This window comes from Nipponia nippon, unplaced genomic scaffold (genome assembly GCF_047370975.1).
Source record: "Nipponia nippon isolate SJK-2023a ecotype South Korea unplaced genomic scaffold, ASM4737097v1 scaffold_10, whole genome shotgun sequence".
Lineage (NCBI taxonomy): Eukaryota > Metazoa > Chordata > Aves > Pelecaniformes > Threskiornithidae > Nipponia > Nipponia nippon.
The window spans coordinates 33,582,043-33,606,804 of NW_028262291.1; the positions used below are offsets into that span (position 1 = coordinate 33,582,043).

The 24,762-nt window shown below is 50.0% G+C and overlaps 1 protein-coding gene across 6 annotated transcripts in view; it reads left to right on the forward strand.

Annotated features, from left to right (window-relative positions):
- The first annotated feature begins 7,948 nt into the window (after positions 1–7,948).
- Positions 7,949–24,762, forward strand: part of ACTN1 (actinin alpha 1) — a 91,570-nt gene continuing 74,756 nt past the window's right edge. For 3 of the 6 annotated variants that reach the window (XM_087746487.1, XM_087746484.1, XM_087746486.1), the window contains exon 1: positions 7,950–8,209. In XM_087746487.1, the coding sequence (XP_087602613.1) occupies positions 8,105–8,209 (105 nt within the window). In that variant the 5' untranslated portion in view covers positions 7,950–8,104. Of the gene's footprint in view, positions 8,210–24,762 lie in introns of all 6 variants that reach the window. The other 3 variants (XM_087746483.1, XM_087746485.1, XM_087746488.1) reach the window with 2 other exon arrangements.

Sequence of the window (24,762 nt, forward strand, 5' to 3'; positions counted from 1 at the left end):
CCTCCCTTCAGTCGTACGGATCCGCGTTTTCTCAGCCCTTTATGAATTATCTGTTGTTGTGGCCTCATACCCAGGCACTGAGTATAGCTTGCAGTCCAATGTCTGTGACCTGTTCGCTACTGAAATAAACAATTGATGCTAAAAGCATGAGGAGGTGGAGAGGCCATGAGAGGTACATTTGAAAGTCAAAACTAGGAGTGAAGCATCTCCTCTCACCATTTGGAGTAGCGACGATGAATTTTGCTGGTGGCTGTAACACAAAAGAGAACTGCCACTTCCTCTATGAGAGCTGCAAATGGATTTAAGCAGTTTTTTGTCCATGTAAGTGTACATAAATGTGTGGTTGTATTTTTTCCACAGCCCCTTTCACCTTAGTCACTTCTCCCAGCTGAGTCAAGTTCCTGCTTCAGTTCTGCTGCAATGTGCTTTACACATGGGCATCTGATGAGACTGTCTAGGTCAGCTTCCATATGCCTGATTTTACATTTTACATCCTTACATTTTCCCTGCAGCTGTAAATGCTTTTCTTCCATGGTTAGTCTCTTTACAACCATGTCATGTTGCTTCATGGTACTGTCTTACCCTCTGAAGCTGACTCTGTTGCAGGGCTATGAAACAGAGCTGGAGGGGATCCCAAAAGATGACACAGGGTTCATTCTCTAGGCTTGTGGTGGGATCGGTTGTCCTTGAAGTTTAGCCTTTCTTATAGCTGTCCTACCTGTTCTTTAAAGCCTCCAGCAGTGGAAATTCAGCAGCTTCCTTTGGTAGGCTACACAAGTGCTTTGCTGTCCTGACCGTTCACAGATTCTCCAACAGCTACAGCAAATGGTTTACTGTCTTCTGCTTTGCAGTAAACTTTTACATATTTGAGGTCTGCTACTGTGTCTCACTTCAGTTTTTTCTTCCTTAGACTAAACAAGCCTGGTTCTTTCAGTCTCCCCTCAAAGGTCAGGTTTGCTAGACCTCTGAGCCTTCTTGTTACTTCTCCTTTGGACTCTCTCCAACTGATGTGTATCTTTCTTAAAAACTGGCACCCAGAGCCAGACAGAGCACTCCATCCACAGCCTTACAAATGCTGAGGGGAACAGAAGTTTTCGTTCTCATGCCCTACAAATAACACGGCTGTGGATGTGCACTTCTGGGCATGGCTTTCCTGGGGAAGGCCTGAGAGAGCTGCAGCCCTGGTGTTACATTGGCCCGCATAGCACACATACCTTGCCATGCTGCTGCATTTGCACAGCATTTACTGGCCACTCAGTACAGCTTGCTCCAGATCTGTTGATATCTGTTCTTCTGTGTTTGCTCTGCATATATAACTAACATAGCCTCAAAAGCAATGCAATGCAAAGTTACGCCATCTCACACCATGAACTCCTCCACCTAGAATCAAAGACTGCAGTAGCCGCCTGGCCTGCTTGTATCAGATTTTGCACTGTATCAGATTTCTACCGTCCATCACCCTCCATGGTTGCCCCTGTGGGATCATCCCGGGCCTGCATCGTGCAGGGAGCAAAGATTGTGAGCAAATGAACGTCATGCGTTACCAGGTCTCACACCAGCTCCCTGCAGCCGCTGCACAAGCAGCCTGTCGGGGATGGAGGGGCCGCGTGACCAGAGCACTGAGCTCTCCGGTAATCCGTTTCCGAGGCATTATCCTTGGCAGGCCCAGTGTACGCTGGAGCAGACCCATGGCTGCTTCACATACCCTGCAGACCCCCGCCAAGGATGCTTCTCTATTGCAAAACTGCACCATGGGTGGAGCCTGGGGTCTCCAGCTGGGTACAGACCACTGAGACAGCACGTGAAAGCTCGAGCAGGCATCCCCAAAGCACCTTGCTCTAAACCTACCTGAGCATAGTGGTGGTTTTGGTCAGGCATGGATTGCTGACACACTATTGCAACAACTGTAACTTACTGTTGCAGACCCTAACTGTACTAGCGGTGACCGTAACGGACCCCGCGCGTCCCAGAGCAATGATAGATGGCATAGCAATGACTATTGCTGCTCTGGCCAACGTCAGGCTCCCAGGTTAGCAGCAGAGCCACGTAGGAAGGAAGCTGGTGCGGTGTGCTGTTGATGAAGTACGATGAGGAAGCTGCCCTGCTCAGAAGAAATGAAACGTTTGTTGGCTCGCTCTCGGGAAAGCCATTCCAAGCTGTGGCGAGAAAGGGGTTCTGCTTGAAAACAGCCTGAGGATACCACTGTACCAGTGATACTTGGAGATGGGAGAGGGCTGGTTTTTTTCAAGCATTGTGCTGGAAAATCACAGACCTGCAATTATGGAGAACATCAAAGTGAAGGGAAGGGATTTTAAGTGAATTTTTTAAGCTGGGGCTGAATAATGACAGGTCTGAGAGTTCAGTGACTCTCTCATAAGAAAAGATTTTCCGTGAGGGCAAGGGTGGAGCTAGAAAGAGACTAATCCCTGTGCTTGCCTTCCTGCTACCATCTTGCTGCTGTTCCCTTTCCAGAAAGACTTCACAACACTTGCCTCCAAAGCTTGTCACACTTGCTCCATGGCCAGTTTTGGTGCCTGGGAAGCGAGAGGAGCAACAAATTCTGCCTCATCCATCTGCACGCCATGGGCACATCATCTGGCAAGCTCTGCTCAGCCAGAGAGTGAGAACAAGAGACTCAAACCTGAGTCTCCCCCTTGGCAGCACCAGGAATGAGCCAGCCTGGATTTCATCCGCAGTCTCCAGAAGTAAGCAGGCTCTCCTGCTTTCTCGCTACCTTGGCCATGTGGAAGGCACAGGTTGGGTCTGCCTTTCAGGGCTTTGCTCGTGGAGGTGGGTACCTGCTGCAGCCCCTGCTGCACCACGGCTTCCCCTGCGCCTTGGGGCAGCCTCTCCCCCTTCAGTTGCCTCCACCAGAAGAAACTGCACTGAGCGTGGCCTGGATCAAGCCTTTGGTTACCACGTGGATATACCAGTTGTCAGGGATTTGTGCACTTATGGTCTTCAATTTGAAGCGTGCTGTCTTCTACACTTCAATCCATTCCCTGTCTCTTGTAGGAACACAGGAAATGCTGTTGTTTTTATCATCTCTGGTCCCCGAGCCTCCTTATTGTTTGGGCCAGAGAAGTACTATGCCAGGGCCGTGAAATGGGATGTCCTTTAAAGACTGACACAGAAAACCAAAAGGGCTGAGCAAACAAGCCCACAAAGACCTGCCCCTCAGTACAGGGCAACTAGCAGGTAAAACATGAAAACGCGAAGCCCTAACCATGGGTGATGGAAGGTCTCTGTGCCCTTACCATAGACTAAGGATGCCAACCCCATGGAGGTGGTCATTTCATCGTACAGTGTGTTTCATGGGCATCTAACATGACTCTGTAGGTCAGGCACCATTGGATGATTTCACCCTCTACATCCCTCTGCAGAACCAGCTCAGTAGCTGCCTGAGTTGAGCCTTCTTCACTTGCGCATGATGCTCCTGCACACTTCTGAGCAGCAAACACCTTCCTCTTCAGGGGCAAAGGGAAGTATATGGGCAATGTCGGTCAAGTATTCAATTTGCCTTGCAGGATGAAAGTAGATACAGTGGGAACGTGATAACAGCCATATGGGACTGGATGGGTAATTCTTGATCCTATTGTTCAAGTGACACTGTGAAAGCAAAGGGAGAAATCTAGGGTATATTCTGCTAGAAAAGTAAAATCAGTGTTTTTACAGGAGGAAAAAAATCATTTCCACAAAATGACACACTTCAAACAATATTAGCAAATGCTTACTGTGTGAAGACAGCTCTATAAGTCACTTTTTGGCCTTAAAGCTCATGCTCTGAACAAGCACAGCTGACCCCCAGGAGATAACACCTTCTCCAGGTACTTGTGCAGTCCCAGAAGTCACATTAGTTCCAGGGTGCAGGGCTGGGGAGCCAGTTTTGGAAGTTCAGGTAAATGGGAAGGGAAGTAAAGGGAAAGAGGACTTAGGATGGTGAGGGCAGGGTAGAAGAGGAAGGCAACTCAGGTGAAGAGGCCCTGAAGGGCAGAAGATGTTTTGTACTTGGGAGCTTTATTCAGGCCCTGTTTCCTCTCCTCCAAACACAACATCCCTGCCTTGGTTGTTCCTTTTTCTGCCTTGCTTCCAGCCTGGATGACCATGGCACTTATTCCATGGCACTTCTTAAAAGCACAAGTTTTACCCAGTCTCTGGGCACAAGACAACCCCCTCCCTAGCCTCCCATGAAGCATGGTATATACCCCACTGAACTCCACCAAATTAATGTCTGCATTTCAGAGGTGCTGAGTTTTTACTGGTAATGTGTCCTGGACTGGGGAAGTGGAAATGATGAAAAAGAGTGTAACTTGTTGAATTCTTTACCGTAAGAGCCCAACATGCAGTTCAAATTTAAGTGCTAAATCCCAGAGCTACAAAGTTTTTGTGTATCTGCAGAATATAAGTGCTGAAACTTGGCCGTGAGACTTCCCGAAAGAGAAGTCAAGGGCCACTGCAACACAGCCTTGTTCATTGTTGTACAGTGACCAAGCTCACCTGCCGGGCCTCATTACAGAAGCTTATGGATGTTCTTGGCAAGAAAACAGATATCTCCCCAGGGAAACTCGTGACCTGTAGCTAATATGCTAAGCACAAAGAGAAAGAGCAGCAAACAGTAACCAGAAATACCCCAATGGCCTTGGGCTCCTTCCTCTTTTCATCTTCTGCAGGATGAAGAAGTAGGATGTATGCCCAACTGTTCCCACGGTGGCTCTGCCTGCTGCCCTACAAAAAAAAAAAAAACATTCTCCCTTCATTGGATCGGAAAGACCTTGTTGGAAACCCACTTGGTCCTGCGAGGTCTGAATAACGCCCGAGGAAATCAGCAGCAATCTTGTATGGAGGAGAAGAGAACTCTAGGAGACTAAATAAGGAAAACCAGAGTATGGCTGTGGTTACAGGCATGTCTCTCACCGGCAGCACCAGCTTCTGTAGCTCCTGTTGCTGCTGTGCCTCCCTCTCCCATTGCGAGCTCGTCTCTTCCCCTTCATGGTGCTGGTACCATTCTTCGCAAGGGCAAGGGTCAAGTGGATCCGGGAACTATCCCAGGTTTAGAAACAATGCTTTTTTTCCCCCCTCGCTACTGCCTGTAAGTTCACAAAACTCTGGCCAAGAACATTCTCTTGCTTTTGTTAAGGAGTCTGTGAAAAGCTAAGAATTGGTATGGGGTTAGGAGTGAAAAATTAAGGATTTCCAAGAAATCCAGGCAAGAATTTTGAGAAGTGAGGATCATGAAGTTAGAAATACAAATGGGAGGGACCATTAGGAGAGCAGCTCTAATACACTAGAAACCTTGCAGTTGTTCTTGATTTCATTACATTTTGCTGCATTGGCGTTGTACATTAAATCACCTAATCTGTCCTCTGCCCTGTGCAAGAAGAGATAGGTAAATGAATGGGTTTGCTGATATTGGCAGTTAATAACATTTTTTCTATTCATAGTACCACCAGCCTCTGTAAGAGGGATCACTAGGTGTATTTTATACAGTCTAAGAAGAATAACAGCCTGTGATTATGGGGATAGTTGCTTTGTAACTCAACTCCAAGGAACCAAAGAGGCAGCATCCAGAAGATTCAGCCTCACAGAAACCCATCGCATGTCTTAGGGCTTGGATCTCCATGGTGCTGAGCATCTCCTGGAAAATGCTGAAAATCCTCACTCACTGAATGGCAGCTGAGTGCTCTCACCACATTTGGGAAGGTGTGAAAAGTGGCTTTCAGTAATGGGCTCTTAAACTACACGGCTGGGGAAGTAATACAGTAGGACCCCCCGCCTTAAAATACAAAGCTCAAGACTTCTCTCAAGGAATGTGTTTGCTTCCCTCCTCCCTTTCTTTCCCCAGATCTTGCCAATTCCCATATTCTTCCAGACTCCTCCGGTTGGAAGTGTCCTGATAAATAAGATAAACTAGAAGGCAGGAAAATTTTCAGACATGTTTGTTTTCTCGAAACTATCATGTGTTCAGGCTGTTGGTTCATAACTTCTGTTGCTGGGTGTTCATCAAATTGTTACAAGAAATAAAAATCGGCCTTTTCTCTTCAAACCCTGATGATTTACATATTTCCCCAAAGTAAATTCCTCCACTCTGCTTGTCGAAAAAACAGCCATCATCATCTACACCTCTTTGCAGTGCCGAACAGTGAAGTTTCCTTCAAGTCCATTACCATCTCTGCAGAGTGATAGGACTGTTTTGCATTGCCTAACATTTTAGGTGCATCCAGGAGGATTTCCAAAGTGCCTGGTAGACCTGGATTCCTCAGATCTGGCTCCCTTGAGCTGGGATGCTCTGAGTGGCCTGGTTTCTCAAACGGTGTCAGAACGGAAACGTCTTGCATTGCTTTTGAAAATCATGGATATTACTGTTCCTATATATTTAAATAATCTTTCTACCCTGAGGGACTCATGGCAGGGTAAATACAACAGTCTCTGAACAGTGCAGAACAGATACAATAAACAATCTTTGTGTTTCTGAAGTCTGAAAGTGTACACAAGGAGCATCGTATGACACGTGAAGACAGAGGACCGTACAGAACATCTGTCCATTATGTTCTGCGCAGTTATTTATGCCAAGAAGTGAGAGAAGATACCCAATTTCACCTGCAATGTTTGTAAGAAGCAGAAAGCAAATCCCTCTCTTTTGGAAGAGGAGCTCACTAGTGTAATCTAGGGCTAAATCCTGCCTGATGTTGAGCATTTCTGCTCAATTCATCCCGATGCTTTGCAGCATCCTTCCAGTCCATTCTCGGCATCCCTCTCTCCACATTTACGGGCCACAAACTCTCTGTTTCCTCCAAATCTGGACGAATTGGGGCAGGGGCTCGCTCTGCCTTGGATGGTGTTGGGGAGCGGCGTTTCTTTGGGCCTCCTCTCACTTTTGTGAGAGATACCATCCTGCTTCTCAGTGAGACTACCAGGGGAAACCAATAATGCTGTTGTCATTTTTTCCCCTTTACTTGTTTAACTGACAGAAACCCACGTCAAGCATTTGTGTATCAGTACACCCCTTAATGGTTTGTGTTTCTCTCCTAGGAAGCTGCTAGATGAGCCAAACGTACTTTAGTTCAGCGTTTTCTTGCTAAACAGGATATTTGTGGGCAGAAAGCGGCGGATGCGCCTGGGAGGCCTGGCGCGGCGCGGGGCGAGCAGGGTCAGCGGTGGCACCGCAGGTGACTCCGGGTGCGAAGCCTCGGCCGCCGGTGCTGGCAATCCTAACCTTGACCGGCGGTTGCCAGCCAGCAGCAAGGGCAAACAGTTGTTTTTTGGCATCCCGGGTGCGGGCACACCTGCGCGGCCCGGCGAGGAAGCGGTACGGCGAGCGGGGTGGCGGCAGGACTGCAGAGCTGCGCCCGAACACCCTCGCCTCAGGGCCGGGATGACGGGCCGCCAGCTGCCTGACACGAATACATCCTCCCAGCGCCAACATGCTGCCCCGACCCGCGCCGCTCGGCCGCCCCCGCGCCGCTCGGCCGCCCCGCCCGTCGGGGCGGATCTCTCAGGGGCCCGCTCCCGCTACGGCCTCCCGCACACCCGCGCCCCGTCCTGCCGCGGAGCCCTTGAGAGGAAAATGCCCCGACAGCGGCACTGAGCTCCCCCGCATCGCATCGCATCGCATCGCATCGCATCGCATCGCATCGCATCGCATCGCATCGCATCGGCCCGGCCCGGCGCGGCCCTGCCCTGCCCGGCGCGGCCCTGCCCTGCCCGCCGGGCCACGGCCCCAGCGCGCCCCGCCCCGCCCGTCCTCAGCCCCAGCTGCGGGGGAGGTGCTGGGGGCGGGCGGATGGGCGGCAGCCCGCCTATCGCGACGGCCGGGTACCGTGACGGACGCACGGAGCGCGCAATGAGCGAGGGGCTGTCGCGGGGAAAAGCAGGCGCCGCCGCGGGTGCCGGCCAATGAGAGCCGCGGGGGCGGGCCGCGGGCGGGGCGGGGCGTCCCGTCCCGTCCCGCCCCCGCGGCGCTGTGCGCGGCCGAGGCGGAGAGGTGGGAGCGGGCGCCGCCGCCGCCTGCTCGGGCTGAGCGGCCGCGGGGCCGGGCGCAGCGGGCAGAGCGGGCAGCCCACCGGGACGGGGATAGGGACGGGCCGCCGCAACAGCAGCAGCAGCCATGGATCACTACGACCCGCAGCAGACCAACGACTACATGCAGCCGGAGGAGGACTGGGACCGGGACCTGCTCCTCGACCCAGCCTGGGAGAAGCAGCAGAGGAAGGTGGGTGCACCCCTCCCCTCCGCTCCCCTCACACACGCACGCACGGCGGGGCCGCCGGGACCGGCCCCGCCGTCCCCACCGGGGCCGGTGCGCGCCTGGCTGGGGGCTGGCGCGGCGCGGCGCGGCGAGGCGAGGCGAGGCGGCGGGGGCCGCGGCGGTGGGGGCGGGCGGAGCGGGCAGGTGGTGGCGGGGAGGGAGGGAGGCAGGCAGGGAGGGAGGTGCCGCGGCGGGTCCCCCCGCAGCAACAGATGTCCGCCCTCACCGGCACCCGCCCCGCTACGGCGGGCCCGGCCCGCAGGTGCGCCCGGGCGCGGCGGGGACCCCGGGGGGCTGCGGCGGGCTCCCCCCCGCAGCCCCCGCCGGCCGCCCCGCTGCCCGCGCCCCGGCCCCGCCGGCCCGGCGGCGGGACGGTGACTGGCTCCTGGTTTGAATGGTGTGGTTTAGGGCAGGGCTTGCGCGGAGCTCATGTCCAAAAATGGTAACATTCGGCCCTTTTTTTTAAAGCGAACGGGCGGCGGTGGGGAGGGGAGCTCAGGAGGAGCTCCAGCCTCGCCGCTCTTCACTTGTGTATTTTTTCCCTCCTTCTTTAAACCAAAAGCATCCTGTATTAGATCACTCGGGAATCCTAATCCCCGAAACGTTTCCGTTTTAGTCACTTCATCAGGCAGCGGTGAAGCAGAATTTGAAACAGCGCTGGCGCTGCCGTGGCGGGGGCAGCGGGGCGCAGCGGGCCCCCCCCGGCCGCGGGCTTGCTGCTCCGGGCCCGCCTCTGCGGTCGCACCTTGCTCTGCCCCGGCCGCCAGCAGGCGGGAGAATCCCCAGACCTTCCGTGCCAGAGGGGAGGATGCTGCTTATTTACGCATAGATAATATATTCATATATATATATATAACGTAGCCCGAGGTGTGGGCCTTCCTGTAAGGGCTGGGAGCAACTGGGAAGGAGGGCGCACCAGTGAGAAGACTCTTCTTCCTCTTCAGCCCCGCTCCTTCCCCTCGCCTCTGCTCCCAGATGGAGGGCTTTCAGGTTCTCCTGTTCGTAGCTGTCTGAAATGGTGCCACTGGGAAGTCTTTCCCCTGGAGTCTGATGAGTTAATTGAAGGTGATATCTACAGAGCTGCTGTCAGCGGTTTCCTCGCTTGGAGGGACTTGGGTGGTGAGAGTACGCAGCATGAAATTAAAGCACACAAACAAGGATATTTAGTGGAGAAAGAGTTGATGGTGTGTGAGCTTACATTTCAACAAAGGAGAAAGAGAGGAATGTAATCTTTGTCTGGGGTGTGAGTGCTGGGTGGTTTATCTGAAGACCAGGCTCTACTCCTTTGAGGAGGGAAGTTTCTTCCTTGTCAGAAGATCTGCCTGGCTGTGATCCGTATCTCCAGTCCTACACCAGTATCTGGCAAATACATCTAGGAACAGTCAGCGGGGCCCAGAGTGAGATGGGCAGTATTGCTCACGGGCTGTGAGGGGAAATGCTTGTCATACTGTGAGGTTTTCTGCCTTTCATGGTGACGGGAAATATTTTATATGTTGTGGGACACTGACTTCGTTGTCAGAAGCAGGGGTTGAACCTTTGGCCTGAAAAGAAGTCCCAAAACCCAAACTGTGGTACGTGCCCTAAAGGCCATGCTCTTCTAATATTACCTCTCTCCAAGAGTTTTTAAGTCCGCTTGGTCCTATCACAAGAGGGGGACAGAGAGCTACTCTGTTAGCTAGGGTTACTTGTGCAGGGGAGGGAAGAAGCCAAGAGGGAGTTTTAAGGAATTAACACATCTACTTCAAAATGATCCAAGCCAATTTCTTTTGACGGTCAGCCGCTGCCAGTTGAATTTGATGTGCTGGGTGTTACTCTTCAGCTTGCTGAATGAGAGGGCTTCATGTAGTTAGGTGACCTTCTCTGGTGGTGGTGTCACTTGGTTGTTTCTCTTCCTGCCGATGGACAGCTGAAGCTGTTCCCTTCTGCACGGGGTGCAAGTTCATAGTTTTATCGTGACCCACCCCTCTGGTGTCCGTAGGTAGGAAGATCAGGTCTGGGAGTGACGGCTCTCCCCAGTTGCAGCCCATCAGGCTAACCCCCCCCCCTCAGAGGGATCGATGACCGGACCCCAGCCTGAGCAGGCTGTGCAGATATTGAGGGACAGTCTTGTTCCCCTCCCCGGGGTCCAAAAGCCCTGTTGGGGTCTTGGGGCTTGCTTCCTACAGAGGTGGGGAGGTAACAGTATCCACCAAGCATAAGCCTGGGATGTATGGTGTAGTAAAACCATTGCCTCGTCTTGCCTGTGAAATGAAATCATTGCAGTAATTAAAGTTAAGTGTTTGTTACTGTATATGTTAGTTAATAGCTTACTGAAGTGAACAGGAGAGATTCATGCCTCCCAAATACTCCTGTAGCCTCTCTTCAGGCTCAGTCTTTCCTGGTTGACTCGCGTGTTTTAGGTCTTCCTTCACCTAAGGAATAGCTAGAGAATTTCTGACAGAGGAAATCTGTCTGATTTAAGTACTAAATCAGACAGTACTAAATCTGGTTTAAGTACTACCAAGTTATTGTCGTTATTATTATTTATAGTACTGAGGCCGGCTGGTGAGGCAGACTTGAAACTTTTGTGCTTGGGCCCTCTCTGGGAGGGGAGACAGCATGTCTAAAGTGGTGGCATGGCCAGTAATCCAGTGAGCAAATGTCTGTGCGAGAAGTGGCTGTGTCTTGCTGGCCATTTCCAACCCATCCCCTCATGTCCTGGCTCAGCAAGGCTCTGCAGGCTGGGGATGGCTGTGCCACAGTGCTGTCCTGTGTGGCTTTGTGCAGCTGGGACTAATTGAGACTTGGGAAGCAAAGAGTCTAGAGATGTTGCTCACGGATGAATTGAATCCAGCTCCTCCTCTCCCGGCTGCACGGGCTCAGCAGAGCTCACGGCAGGCATCAGAAGCGGGAAGATCTGCTGATTTTTAGTAACGGCCTCAAGAGGCGCGCTGTCAGGACGACAAGTTTGCTGAGTTTTTGGGAGCTGGTTGCGGGTTTCCTACCTGCACCGAGAGGCAGATACGACAGCCTTCGCTGTCTGGGGTGGTGCTTGAGATACAGTCTCGTGAGCTGCTTTGAGATGGGTAAAGAGATGAGCTGCAGACTCAATTTCATATTTGGAGGGTGAAGTTTGGCCTCTTGAACATGATACAGAGAAGAGGCGCTGGTCTCACACCTCTTCCCACCTGCCCCTTCCTGAGAAGTTACTGTTTTACAGTGTAGGGATAGCGTGATGGAGTGACAGTTCCTGGGAGGAAAGCAGCTTTCCACGCGAAGCCTGTTCTTCATGTCTATCAGAAGAGACTGTAAGACGTTTTAAAGAGCTTGTCGCAACATTGCTATTCATAAGCGGCAAAAAATGTAATGTGCGGAACAAATTCAGCTACTTCTCAGTTGATGTAAGCCTCTGCACAGGCTTTTGTGCAGGAGCAGGGCGTCTCTTCTGGGGATTAAAATGCTTTCCCCTTTGCACTGTTGAACTCATCTCGGTAGTTTCTTCTGATAGCCTTTTCTTTCTTCTCCTTTCTCTCTTCTTTCCTGTCTGGAGTCAGGCCTCAAAGTAGCACTAGCCAAGGCATAATAAGGTTGATCCTGCTGTTTCCCAGTGTTACAAAGCAAAACTTGCTGAAAGCCATTGCCACGGTCTCACCTAGCTGTCGAGGTAGACAAGCTTGCCATGTAAAAAGTACATATGTGGGTGTTTACTGGCCAAGAGGTTGTCACTTGTGCCCACAAGGACATTTCTCCCTCTTGATGACAAATGGCCATCTGCGGTGTTGAAACTTTTCCTGAGTCACATGGTGGCTTGTGGTGAAGGAGCTGGATTTGACCTTGAGGGACTGGGTGAGCCACTTGGTGCTCAGCATGCCTGGCTCATCTTTGCAGGTGAAGCGAAGGGTAGTGGTGAGAAGGAGAACCTCCTGCCACCGCCTCCTGAGTGTCCCAGGGAGGTCCAGAATGACACTGGGGTGAAGCGGGTGCTGCTTTGGGGTGCTGGTAGGGCTCAGCCCTCAGGCCCTGCATGCAGCAGGCTCTCCTGTTGGCCGCTCTTGTTTCATGAACTGGTTGCTCAGTGTGCACCTCATTCAGGGTTTATTTTAAAACCTGGCCTGAAGTAACTTGTCCAAACTGTAGAGCTGGGGGGGGAAACTTTAAATGCTGAATTACTTTCTGACCTGACAGCTGCCATCTTGACGGTATGAGTAGGAAGCAGTGTTCATTTGCAGCATGTAGAAGACAGCCATATACAACTTAAATGCTGTAAGGAATGATAGTAATGCTTTTCTTTGGGGGGGGGGGGGGGGGGGAATCAAAATGATGAAATAAATGTGCCTTGTCTTTATCCAGTACTGCTCTGCTTCACCAGGTTGGCATTTCTGTGGCAACGTGGCAGTAAGTGATATCTCTGGCTGAGAGAACTGCACAGTTCAGATTTATGCTGCTACTGAAGCAGTGATAGCACAGACTTTGGGATCACTTTTTCTGCTTTCAAGAAGTACAGTTACTAAGTACAGTTATTCATGAACTTACAGAAATTCCCTGTTAGTAATGGCAGTCTCCCAGAACCCCCTCACCACTCTGTGCTATGCACTGCATGTAAAGATACACATAAAGAAAAGGGTGATCCCATAACCTAAAAAGCCACAGGTCTCGTGGCCCTACTGTGGCTGCATCCAACAGGTCTTACTGCTCTTGTTATGATTTGAATTTTGTTGTGCTCATCACCTCTCTGTTTGAGGTGGGGTTGTTAATGATAGAAAGTACCCATTAAATGGAGCCCAGGTCCCTCATGGAAACACCCCACCTCCAAGCCTGCTGGTAGCATGCTCAGATCAGGTGGTGTGAGTGTGACTAATACCTCTGACAAAATGTAAAGTCACAGTCACAGCTTCCTTTTCCCTTGGATTGAGTGTCTTCTTGTCCAGACAGGCTCTATTTTGAGAAGGTTATCTAGATTTCCAGAAAGCTACACTTGTAGCTGCTGTGGACCCACACAGAGGTGTGATACCACACCCAATCTGTAGTTTGCTAAAATTTCTTTCAGTACCATCATAGATTCAGCAGTGAGGTAAATAAATCTGTGTTACTGGTGAATGTACAGCACTGGGTCCCTTTGCTCCTGCTGTGAGTGACACTGTGTAGTAGTCAATGGGCCATAGCAAGGGATGGTCCTTGCGTGGTCCTTGCAGTGTGGGTGTGCTGTAGCAAAGGTGGCCCTGATGCACCTGAGGATCCTCTGTGCATTATTTTGCACCCACCAGTATTGACACAGAAGCAGAATGGTGAAATTTGTAAGGCTGCTTGCTCAGCTGCTCTTTTACAGTCAAACAGGCAGGCGATATAGGTCACCAGATATCTCTTATCTTCCAGATCAAGCTTTTGTTGTTTAACATAGGTAGCTTATTGCCAGCTACTTGCTCTTCAAAACATTAAACTCAAAAGTTGCTGTAGGGGGCTCTGGAAATATCTGGCTTTGTAAATCAGTGATTTGTCCTTGAGTGTGGGAGCTGCCTCATACTTTCTGTGATCAGGTTTCATCAGGATGTGCGCTTGTGGGTTTTCTAACAAGAATATTATTATTCATTGTAACCTCTTGGTGCATGATGAATGAGGCACGTACGCTTTGCAGTGACTTACCCGCCTATTCAGCATCCTATTTAAGGGGGAAAACCAAGAAGAAAGCAGGCATGGGTTAAAAAAGAGACTGAATGTTCTTTAGGGGGCTCTGTAACAGATCCCAAGGATCAACTCATGAGAACAGGGTACTCACCAAACTGGATTGAACTGTTCCTTCTCCTAATCCTCTAGGGAAGGGTGAAACACCTCAAAGGCATCCAGCTACCAGCCCAGTGATGTAAAGTGTGTCTGTCTGGGGAATTTCTTGCTGACTGCTTCAGGCAACCAGTTTAAGTTCTTGTGCGTGTGATTTGGTAATGACGTTTTTGCCATGCATAAGTGCAAAGGCTAGAGCGGATAACATTGTTTTCCTCCCTGACCGCTTACAGTGCTCAGTGGTGTAGCTTGGGGCGCTTGGCGTGCCACGTAGGGCATCTTTAAGCAGAAGCTGTTTGGAAGCTTCAGTTTTTTTGGCTGTCTGGTGAGAACTTGTCCCCTTAGATGGAAGCAGGTGCTTTTGTATGAGGTGGTGTTGTCTGGCTGTGAAATTCAAGTATAACTGGATGGTAGCTGTGAGAATGTGGGCTGGTAAACCTGCTCAGGAAAAGTGTTCTTGAACACTGGGATCACATTGTTAGAAGCTGTGTGTGTTACAGTGGAGACCTAGTGAATGGTACCTGCTCTTCCCAGCACTGAGGTGACCACTGCGAATGGTAGTAATACACTTCCCAGCTGCTCCTGCTGTAGGCACCTTGCTCTGCTCATGTGTGCTGTGTGAGGGGAGCAGTTCCACAGCCTAATGTGTCTCACGCGCTTTTAACTGGAGGAGGAGCAGGGTTCATTTGGCCTCCCCAGCCATGTTATGAGCCTGTTCTGTGCCACCTCACTGGGATCCACTTAAGACTTGGGCCTGGCGTTCTTAAGGTTGGCACAAGCAGCGGTGACAGAGATGGTGAAAACTTGCATGGCTCTGCTGGGGAAGGACTGAGAGCCTTTTCCAGCTGCCTGTGGATTATCACCGTTGTGCCTGACACTTAGGCTGTTCTCCAGGGTGCATTTATGCTAGCAGAGGATGGCTGTGCTCTTTCTGATGATGAGGTGCAGAAAGCAGTCACTGTAGAAAAGAGGCTGGAGAGCTGTCTGGGGAAAGGTTGGGAAGCTGCTAAAATAGAACACATACAGTGGACTGGTCTTACTTCAATGTGTTGCATCTGCCCCAGGGGCTTGCTGGATCTATTGCTGTGATTTTTAGAGGTATTTTGTACAGTCTAAGCAATAGTGTTTAAGGAGGATGGGGGATAGAGTGCAACAGAGTTTACTCTTATATAAGAGCCTAAAAGTGATTTCTTGCTACATGTGACTGTTGGAAACATGGTGGTTACCATAAGGAATGTGGTTAGCATGACTTCTACAAATCTTGTATAGCAACGTAAAACCCTCTCATCCCCTCAAAGCCATAGGTGAACTGTACGTGTGGAGGGGAAAACTTGTGTAGCACGCTTGGCAACTTCTAGGTGGAGAAAGCGTGACCTTAGCAAGAAAGGCAGAGTGTCATCTTTTCTTCAAAGAGGCATAAGATTTGCTCTAACCCTGGGATTTTGGGGCTGAAGCATGTTACACAGAGCTTGGATCTGTTGGGATGAGTTGGTGTAGAGTGGTGATATAGGCTTGTCAGCAGCAGGACCTTCTGTCTGGTGCTGATCGTGCCAGAAAAGTCTGTTTTATTGGAGCAACCTGCTGCTTTATTTTGACCCTGACATCCGAGATTGACACACAGGTTCTCAATAGAGTCACCCAGATCCCCGAGACAGAACTGGAGACTTCTTGAGCCAACCCAAAAGATGCTTAAGTGAGCAAAACTATTAGCATTAATATGATTAGCAAAAAAAGCTCGCTTCCTGTTCCCCTCCCGCTGTTGCCTTCCCTGCTGTCATTCCCCCACTGCACGAGAGCAGAACTTGGTCATAGGATGTTTGTGGCATGGCCTGGTGCCAGTTTAACCTCTTGGCTCCCTATTAGGCAGTAAAGGAGAACTGTTTTTTCCCCATGTTGGTTTCCTGTCGTTGTCTTTCCTGCCCAGCTGGCAACGTGTGTATCCTATTGGTAAGGGCTGGGTCAGGCCTTTGCAAGCCAACGCTTGTACCAGTACTGCAGCTGGCTGACCTCAGGCTTTTACCTGTGGTTGTTCCCTCTTCTTCTAAATCTGTTGCTGCTCTGAAGCACTGCAACATGAACAAGGCTCTGCACAGACTTTCTCCACTGTCAGTGCAGTCAAACAGCTCCCGTTGACAGGGCTGGGGTATGCATGAGTAAACAGAGGGGATTTTGGTCTCTCATCCAGATGAATCTTTGATTTGTCATTCTATCTGTGTAGACCGAAAGCCTCCTGGAAATGCGTTCATCCCTGTGGTGTGGGAAATGACAGCAAAACTGGCCTTTCCATTGTATTAGAGCCAAGATGGGAAGTGCTGGCAGGTGAAAAGGCCATGTCTTGGCTATTAACACTCACTACAGTGGACACCACTGATGTGAGTCTCCATATATCACCTGTCTGTCGCTCAGATTGGAGTGGTTTCAAGTAGGTCTCTGAATGCCAGCAATCCAGGGCTTCTGGGCAATCTTACAGAAACACACCAGTGTGGATAGTTGATAGGCAGGTGAGGCTGCAGGGCAGACTTCTTAAGCAGCAACTTGTTCCACATCCTCTTAGATGGCTTACGTGGTCAATGGGAAGTCAGGGATGACTTGCTGTATCAGCTGGTTGCTGCTTTGGCAGTCTGCTTGACTTTGCAGTGACGGTGCATTACTGCAGTGTAGGGCCTGCCCTTCAGGACAGCACAGGTGGGCTCTGCTCGTGTGTCCTATGTGTGGCCCTCATTTTCAGAGGGACCCTTGTGAAATCTTGTATCTCTGTACCACACAGCACAGTGTGGATGGGCAGCCTGTTCACTCTGCTCCTTCCATGAGCAGAGTGCTGCGCGCCCAGAGAAGTTTCACACAGAACACTCATGCTTCCTTTTACAACGCTGAGGACAACTCTCCTGTCCTACAGAGGTGCTGAACCAAGGCCAGTTGGCAGCGGAGGAAGGACTTCAGCTTTCCACAGCCTTTGGATCAGGTAGCCAGGGCACTTGCTACTCCTTGCTGCAGCATATGATGCTAAGCACTCGAACTTCACCGCTGCTGTAAATGGAAGTTGTGCTGTTCCATCTTCGCTCCAGGAGCTAGCCCGTAAAGGCCTTTGAGAGATGAGGGAGAGTGAGAGAACCATGTATGGTCTCTGCATCCCAGCTGAGTGCTCTTTTCTTCATCGTGGAAAGTGATGTGTACATCCCAGAGCCCTGTTTCCTGGCCAGATTCCTTGGCTCTATAGTAGCCGAGTTTCTTTTGCTACCCAGTGTACTTACCTGTGATCCCCATCAGTTTATTTAAATCTACCCTTTAGTAGATGATGAGTTGGTTCTGCTACTTAAATGTATTATCCCTAAGAAAACTTTAAAATTTGGCTCCACAGGTGGGAAAAAAAGGCAAGTTAATTAATTTCTTAACTGCTAAACAATGCCAAAGAAAGGACACTTTGTTTAAAGCTGTTTAGACCATGTCTAGGTCAGGGTTTATCACAACGGAAAATACTTAATTTCCTAAGGAAAACTTTGATTGCAGCCAGAAGCAGTTCCAGCTATTTCAAGAGTATTTATGCTTCCAGGTGAGTTTCCCACATGTCCTATCTGGTTTCAGAGATGTGGAGATCTCCCACTGATGAGGGAGGGGAGAGCGGTAGCTCAGATGCAAGGGCGTGGTAGGAAGAGGAGTGTGGGGGTACATTTGTTCAAGCCTCTGCCTTCCCTCTAGCTCTGCTCGCGGTGTTGCTGTACAGGAGGAGCATCTCCAGAGGAAGCGTTGGTCTTGGCCACACCTGGCTCCACACACAAAGCGAGACCTTGCGCTTCGTCAGTGCTTGCTCATCAAGCACCTTTTGGCAGCGACACTTGCAGGCGGCTGCGCTGCACAGAGAGCGCTGGGTGGGGGCAGCGGGGGAGTACATTCATGAACATGAACCAGTCTGTTTCAAAATGGCTAACGCGTGGAAACTTGCCGTTTCCCAAGGGTTTTGTTGGGCCGTTGGGGAACTCTGGCCAGGGATGAGACTATTTCCAGCTGTGGTGAGCCAAGTGTGAACTCACTCTGGGCAAGATGCCCAGCTCTACTGGCTTTCTCCTGCCAGAAATCCTCACCCTCCAGCCAGCGATACCAAACTCAGTTTCTGCCAGTCCTCAGCTGAAGGCCTCTGAAGGGAGAGGAGAACAAGGAGACCAAGCAGAGCAAGATACTGCTGAGGAGGAGAGGCACTGAAGAGCTTCCACAGGGGGCACGATGGTGGGGTGTCACCACCAAGGGGTGGCTGTTGTGGGTGAGGGCTGGTGAGAGGTGTTGGGACCTGCTTTTCCTAGGGCAAGTGGAGCGGGAAAAAGTGGGTGGTGGGCGTGCAAGGGGTTGATTTTCCTTGGTTAGGCAGAGCTGCCCAGCCCCCAGGGATGTACTGCTGGCAGTACCATCAGGGTAGTCATCTGGGAATGAGTATTGTTCCCTTCATTGTGGTTGCAACACACTGAGGACTTCTGTAAAGTAGGGTATTCCTTTCCTGTTTTGTGGAAGGTGCTGCAGGGCAGAAGATGCCCTTCAAGGGGGAGGCTGGCTGTGCATCTGGGACCTCTTACCCTCCACAAAAAAGGCATGGCCACAAAAAACTTCATCTTCCAGAGCTGGTAGTCCTTGTTGCAGTCTCTATTCATTGGGATAGGACTTCTTGCAGGGATCTGTTGATCCATCTGGTTTTCTGCAAAGACTGCCCTGCAGTCAGATGCTGTGGAAGAACAAGGAGAGGCGTGAGAGTCAGGTGTGCAGGAGCCTCCCTGCATGTTCCTTGGATGGATTTTTAGCAACTAGAGGGACTAAGGGATTAACGCCTGATACTGTGGTCCTTTCAGTGCTGGCAACAATTGCTAGTGAAAGGAAATTTCTAGTTGCTCTTTCTGGTGAGTGCCTTTGGCTCCTGATACCGTGGGTGTTTGCATTCGGCTGTTTGGCTGGAGCTAGCAGGTCTCTGTTAAAGAGTCTCAAATGCCTGTAGTCACAACTCCTTGCATGCTGAGACAAAGCATCACAAGCATGATACTGTGTCGGTAACTTAGCGTGCACACACCTGTCTGCGGCATGTCTTCTGGGTCCAGTCATGCGGAGGTGTTGGAGCTGATGAGGCCAGCGTATGAACAGGAGACCTTCTGTTCCTGCAAGCACACCTCCTCCAACACTGATAATTTTCATGTGCCAGCATATCATTTAGTGACACAGTACACTGCTCCTTGCTGTTGCAGCCTGTTGCAAATGGTCTGACCCAGCCAGCTACTGACAGCTTCCTACAGGGTGGACCGCTGAAAGCTGTTTCCATCCTAGACCCAAAGGAGTATTTCCCTCCCCCTCCTATAATGGCTTGTTTCTTTAAAGCTGTTAACTGGCTGTAATCCAATCATTACTACTGTAATTAGTGAACTGCTTACAGTAACTAAAACACTTGAAGCGTAATATCCTCTGTGTTTGCAGAGCTTGGAACAGCTTTTGCCTGCAGTCCTGTGAGAGGCGATTACTGCTGATGGTCCAGGGGTGGGTGCAGGGGGCACAGGGCAAGCCTGGCACAGGCCACGCTGCCTCTCGTGCCAAGCCCCGGATGGCGCCATGTGGGCTTCCCACAGGAGGGAGAAGCTCAGGAGGCCTGTGGAGGTGAGCTGGCGTGCCCAGCTCATGGTTGTCTCCTGCTGCCCCTTTGTCAGAAAGGGGCCTCCTCTTTGCAAGCTGTGTCAGAGGACGCTGGTGTTGGGTGGAGCTTGCAGGGCTGCTGGTGGCATTGAAGGTGTGATATAGTAGTACTTAACATTTGATTTATTACATGGTAGAAAATGCCTACGTTGTAGCAGGCTCAATGTCTCCTTTTGCTGTCAGAATACCCTCTTGTCCCTATGCACAGTGTCTGTGCTCTCACCCCACCCACCAAATTACTAACTTTGTAGGCAAGGCCAAGAGACTTCAGCTCCTGGCCCTGCCAATTCGTTCTGTAGGACTTGGGGTTTCCAAGCTGACACATCCCTCTGCTGTGTTCTTCAGCCACTTCTCCTTTTGGGAGCAATGAGCTGACTTTCCTGAAGACTTCTCCTGCCCTCCCCTTCATACCCTGACAGGCGGGCAGTACCAGCACACTTGTCTCCAGCCTGTGTTCTGCTTCCTCATTTTTACCTCCTGAGATGAAGCTTGTTGTAACTCAGGCTCTTCCTTCTTGGGGAAGAGGAGGAGGACCGTGGTGAGGAACAAGTGTGGGCAGCTTTTAAAGTGGAGAGCCCTGCTGGATGAGAAGGGGTGAGGGAGTACATGCAACTGCAGCAAGCAAAGGCCCTGCAGTGGTAAAATACCTACCTGCCCAGCTGCCAGCCATCAGTTGGCAGGCACGTTGTACTCAGCAGCTGAGTAGGGTATTCATTTGCAGTATTTGGCCTGTGACTGGGTCAGAAAAATGAAAAGTCTTTTTGGCCTGAGGATAAGGTTTTTTTAAAAAAAACAAAACAATAAAACGAACACCCCTCCAAAAAAACCCCACCCAAAACCCACTCCCATCACAGGGCTTTCATTTCGCTCTTGAGCAATTATCGTGCTGCTTTTCCAAGCTTCATTCCTGTGCAGTGCTGGGCAATAGAGGCACTGTAAGATGCGCGGTCTGTGTCATGGCCCCCGGCAGGTGAAATGAATGGAGAAACAACCTCTGATGAGAATGAGTTTTTCTTGTGCTCTGGATTTAGCTTAGGAGGGGAGAGATGTTCTCACCCCTCTGGATCTTGTGTGTGCTGTCAGCATCTGCCACTGCTGTCTATATACTTACCTTATTGCCCCAGAAATCTTCTGTTGTCACTGAGTTGTGTGAAAGATTGAAAATGCACTTCTTGCCATGTAGGTCAGGGTGGTCAGTAAGGTGAAGAGCAAGTCCTAGAGTGCCAGTGGCCAGAGATCTATGTGGTGAGCCCCAGGATGTGCCAAGATGTCTTCCTGCTGGCCTGAGCGGTGTCTGCCTGTTGCCTTGCGCTTTGCCTTTGCATCCATCTGCATCTTCCTGCCTGCGGGGTACCTGGGGAAAGGGACAGTGTTTCTGCCCTGTGTTTGCACAGCAGAACTCTGATCTGTGAGCGTGGTTCCCAGATGCTGCAGGGCCACGAGCACTGAAGCGATGGTAACTGATTTTAAATGGACTTTTTTTTTTAACTCTTAAATGTTCTCTTAAGACCACTTGTGCTGATTACAGCATGTAGAAGTTACTTCCCTGTTTGTGGTACTCACTTACAATCCACTTGACTCAAATAAATTATTTTCAATTCCCTGTTCTTCTGGACTAGCACCATGCATTTGACTTGCTGTTGGTTACAGGTGCTGGCGCAGCCACTATCAGCACACCCTGCTTGAGTGCTTTCAAGTCTCTCTTCAGGATGAAGTCTGGTAATAGACCACTTCAGAGTGGTGCTTATGTATTTCTGTCATCTTCAGCTTCAGATGTCTGCTTTCAGTGTGCCACAACAAAACTGCAAGTATAGATGTCACTTTCCTCACACCCTTCCAACTCTGCTAGTGTAGTACAGCAGGTTTTTTTTTGTAGCGAGTTTCTGCTGTGGGCATAGCCAAAGAGAATAAAATCACCAGCATATTGTTTTTTGTTAAATTTTGCTGAGTTTAAAGCCTCTGATGGTATTCCTTGATATCTCTTTTTTCTACTGACATTTCCCTATCCCAAATTCTCCCTCCTCCTCTTCTCCCTTCCATTCCTTGCCCCACCTTCATTAACAGGAGCTGGGAAGGGAAATCTCTGTTCCCATCTTACTCTGCCATTGTGTTCAATGATCTCATGCTTTGGATTGAAGATTGCTGTTCTGCTTAGGTGTGTTGCTGGCTTTCATGGTCTGATACCTTAACAAAATTATGTGGTGCTGGAAAGAGCTTTTGAAACTTTTTGTTGATAAGTTTTTAATACTTACCTTCATCTCTTTCACATAGAGACTATTTTGGTGGTGTCACCTTCCTTCAGAGCTTATCTGGAACTCCCTCTCTGGCAGTGGGCTCCGGCAGCCCCTCACTGGGTAAGCCTTGCCCCGCTTCTGAGCAGGGCAGCAGCAGGCAGGCTTGAGGTAGTGGAGCGTTTGCACTGGGCACATTCAGGCTCTGGGAATCGAAGGTGTGGATTCCGTCCACGCGGCCCATCCAAAGGAGCAGCTCTCCAGCCAAAGAGCAAAGCTCTCCGTCAGTGTAAGAGGTGCGCTTTGGATAAAGCGTGCCTCTCTAGGTGTGAGTGCTGTCCTGACGCTGTAGCAAGGAGTGAGGCATTGGCAAAACTCGCTTGGGTTTCTGTTCCCCTCTGACCTTCCTGTGTGGTGGGTTGGTATGTCACATTCTCCTATGAATTCTTCTCATGTGAACCCTTACAGGTTTTGTAAGGGTGCTTATTTGTCATGAAATTGCAGTGCACCAGAACTACCCTTCTGATCTTAGTAGAAGAAAATAGAAATATTAGCTAAACATTTCTGTTTGTTTAGCTAATATTTCTAATCAAACTAACTGGGGCTTAATTTACCCCCTCGTTTGCTCCTTATTTTGCCTTCCCAAGAGGATATGAGTGGGCAAAATATTTTACATACGTATATTGTGGATAACATGCTCCAAAGCTCTTAATGTAGTTTATGTAGCGTTTATCTGCTTTTTGGCTAGTGAACTTTCATACTTCTGCAGCCTTACAAAAGGGGTGAAAAAATGTATTGTGTAATTGCAGTCTGTAAAATGTATTCTACACAGTTTGCCAGAGGGTGACATAAGGTATATTCAAATTGGCAGTCCCTGATGATTCCAAAGACCTGCCAAAATCTTATGTTTTGCACCTAATTTATTTAACTTTTGCATATGCAAGTGCTGAGTGTTCTTTCTTCGTCCATTTACTTGGGGCAAGACTCGCTCCAGATGCAGTTACACAATCGTCAGTCCAGTCTGACTGTGCTTATCTGTCACTCGTTCTCACTTGGATGCACCCATGATCAGTACTTGCGTATGCTATGGGAAACTGCATTTGCAGCCAGATAACAGAGTTGATCCTGCTGAGCCTAAGGTTAAGAGAAGGAGGTGACAGGGTGGGGGAAGTGAAGGGTGAGTGCGGAGTGGGACTGCTCACTTTTATGGCAGCTTGTCAATAAAGTGGTCAACGCCAGCCATGAAACCAGGCCCTCGGCAATATGGTATTTGGAGCCGCAGCAAATGTGGAGGGGACCTGGCTCTGGCAGCCAAAGGAGCTTGAGATTTGTGCTCTTTTCCAGGCTTCTGAATACCTTTTACTAGGTTGGAAAGCAAAGCAATGCTTTCTCACTTTCTTTAAGCCCTGCCCAAATTCCTTGAATTTTTGCAGCTTGGACCAGGTGATAGTTCTGGTCTGCATGTGAAAAGAATAAACTGTCCACCAACTCTCCATAGGTAGGAATGCACCTTAAAACCACCTCTAGCCATGCAAGATATCTGAGATCATGGGGGAAGGGTTTTGGAGTGGGGGAAATGGAAATCTGCCTGACACAAGTAAGTAATCTTGGCAGTAGTGAGGCTATGCTTATGGCTTGATAGAGTAAGGGGGCTGCACTAGCAATAGCTGCCTGAGAAATATGTGTCCCCAGCTGCTCCTTCCCTCCCTTGCAAGGCAGAGCCTCTATGTTGCCCCAGCATAACTGCTCGTGGACATGAACTGTGAGCCAGATGAAAGAACTTAATCAGTGTTAAAATTAATTTACCAAAACAATAAGAGGGAGAAGAGTTAAACCTAGATAGCTCCCCACAGTGAGGAGGCAGCAAGAGAATGGGGAAGAGCTGGAGAGACTCTTAAGAAAAAAAAAAAAACCAAACCAAACTTGTAACTGTTCTGCTGTGGAAATTATCAGTGGATCTGTGTTCTGAACATCACATTGCCTGGTTCCCCAAGCACTGGCCCTGGACTGGGATTTGGCATCTGTCTCATTTTCAAGTCCAATGCAGTCTCCTGCCTTCTGGAAGCGAGTGCTTAATAGCTGGTCAAAGAACTGCTGCGCAGCAGCTGCTGAGCTGGGAAAGAAGCTGCTTCTGTTGCCTATGCAGGAACATTAGCCGCCTCCTCTTAGGCCTTGCAGAGATTGCCAGAGCTCAGAGCGGTTCACATGAACCCAGTTGCTGAAGCTTTGAGGAAACAAAGCTGCTGCTCAGCAAGTGCAGCCTTTAGCCCTCCAAGTCTGAAAGCTCAAAATCTGAAGACTTTGCTATGCTGTTTTGCAGAATACCAGACTTCTTCCATGAACAGGTACCAGTAGTCTGATCCTCATCTTTAAAGAGCGGCAAGGCTGCTGTAGGGAGTGTGGGGAGCAAAGGGCTGTGCTCTGGCTTGGCTCCTTATGCTTGGGAGCTGGTGCCTCCCTGTTGGGACAGTGCAACAGGGTTGGCTACTGCTACAGTGAGCTGAGCAGGAATCCCCTGTCAGTGGGGAGATGGTCTGCTACAGCTGCTCCACTGGTAGGTGACTGGCTCTTGATTCTCTAGCAAATGCATAGTGTTGTGGTCTGATCTGCTTTTGCTGCCTGGTCACTGTTCATATGGTCCTGTATTTCTCTGCCAACTGTTGCTTCAAGTGTAGTCTGCAGCATGAACATGTTGGGGCTCTGTGCAGAGTCTTCCTGGGTAGAGCTGAGCCTACAGCAGTCCTAAATACAGAGAAACTGCACAGAGAGCTGGAGACAGGTTCTAAATCATCAGGGTTGGGTTCCTGAGCATCAGGAAGTCAGGGGAAAAAAAGTGCTAGAGAGTAGCCTGCTAAGCAATGCAAGAGGCTTAGC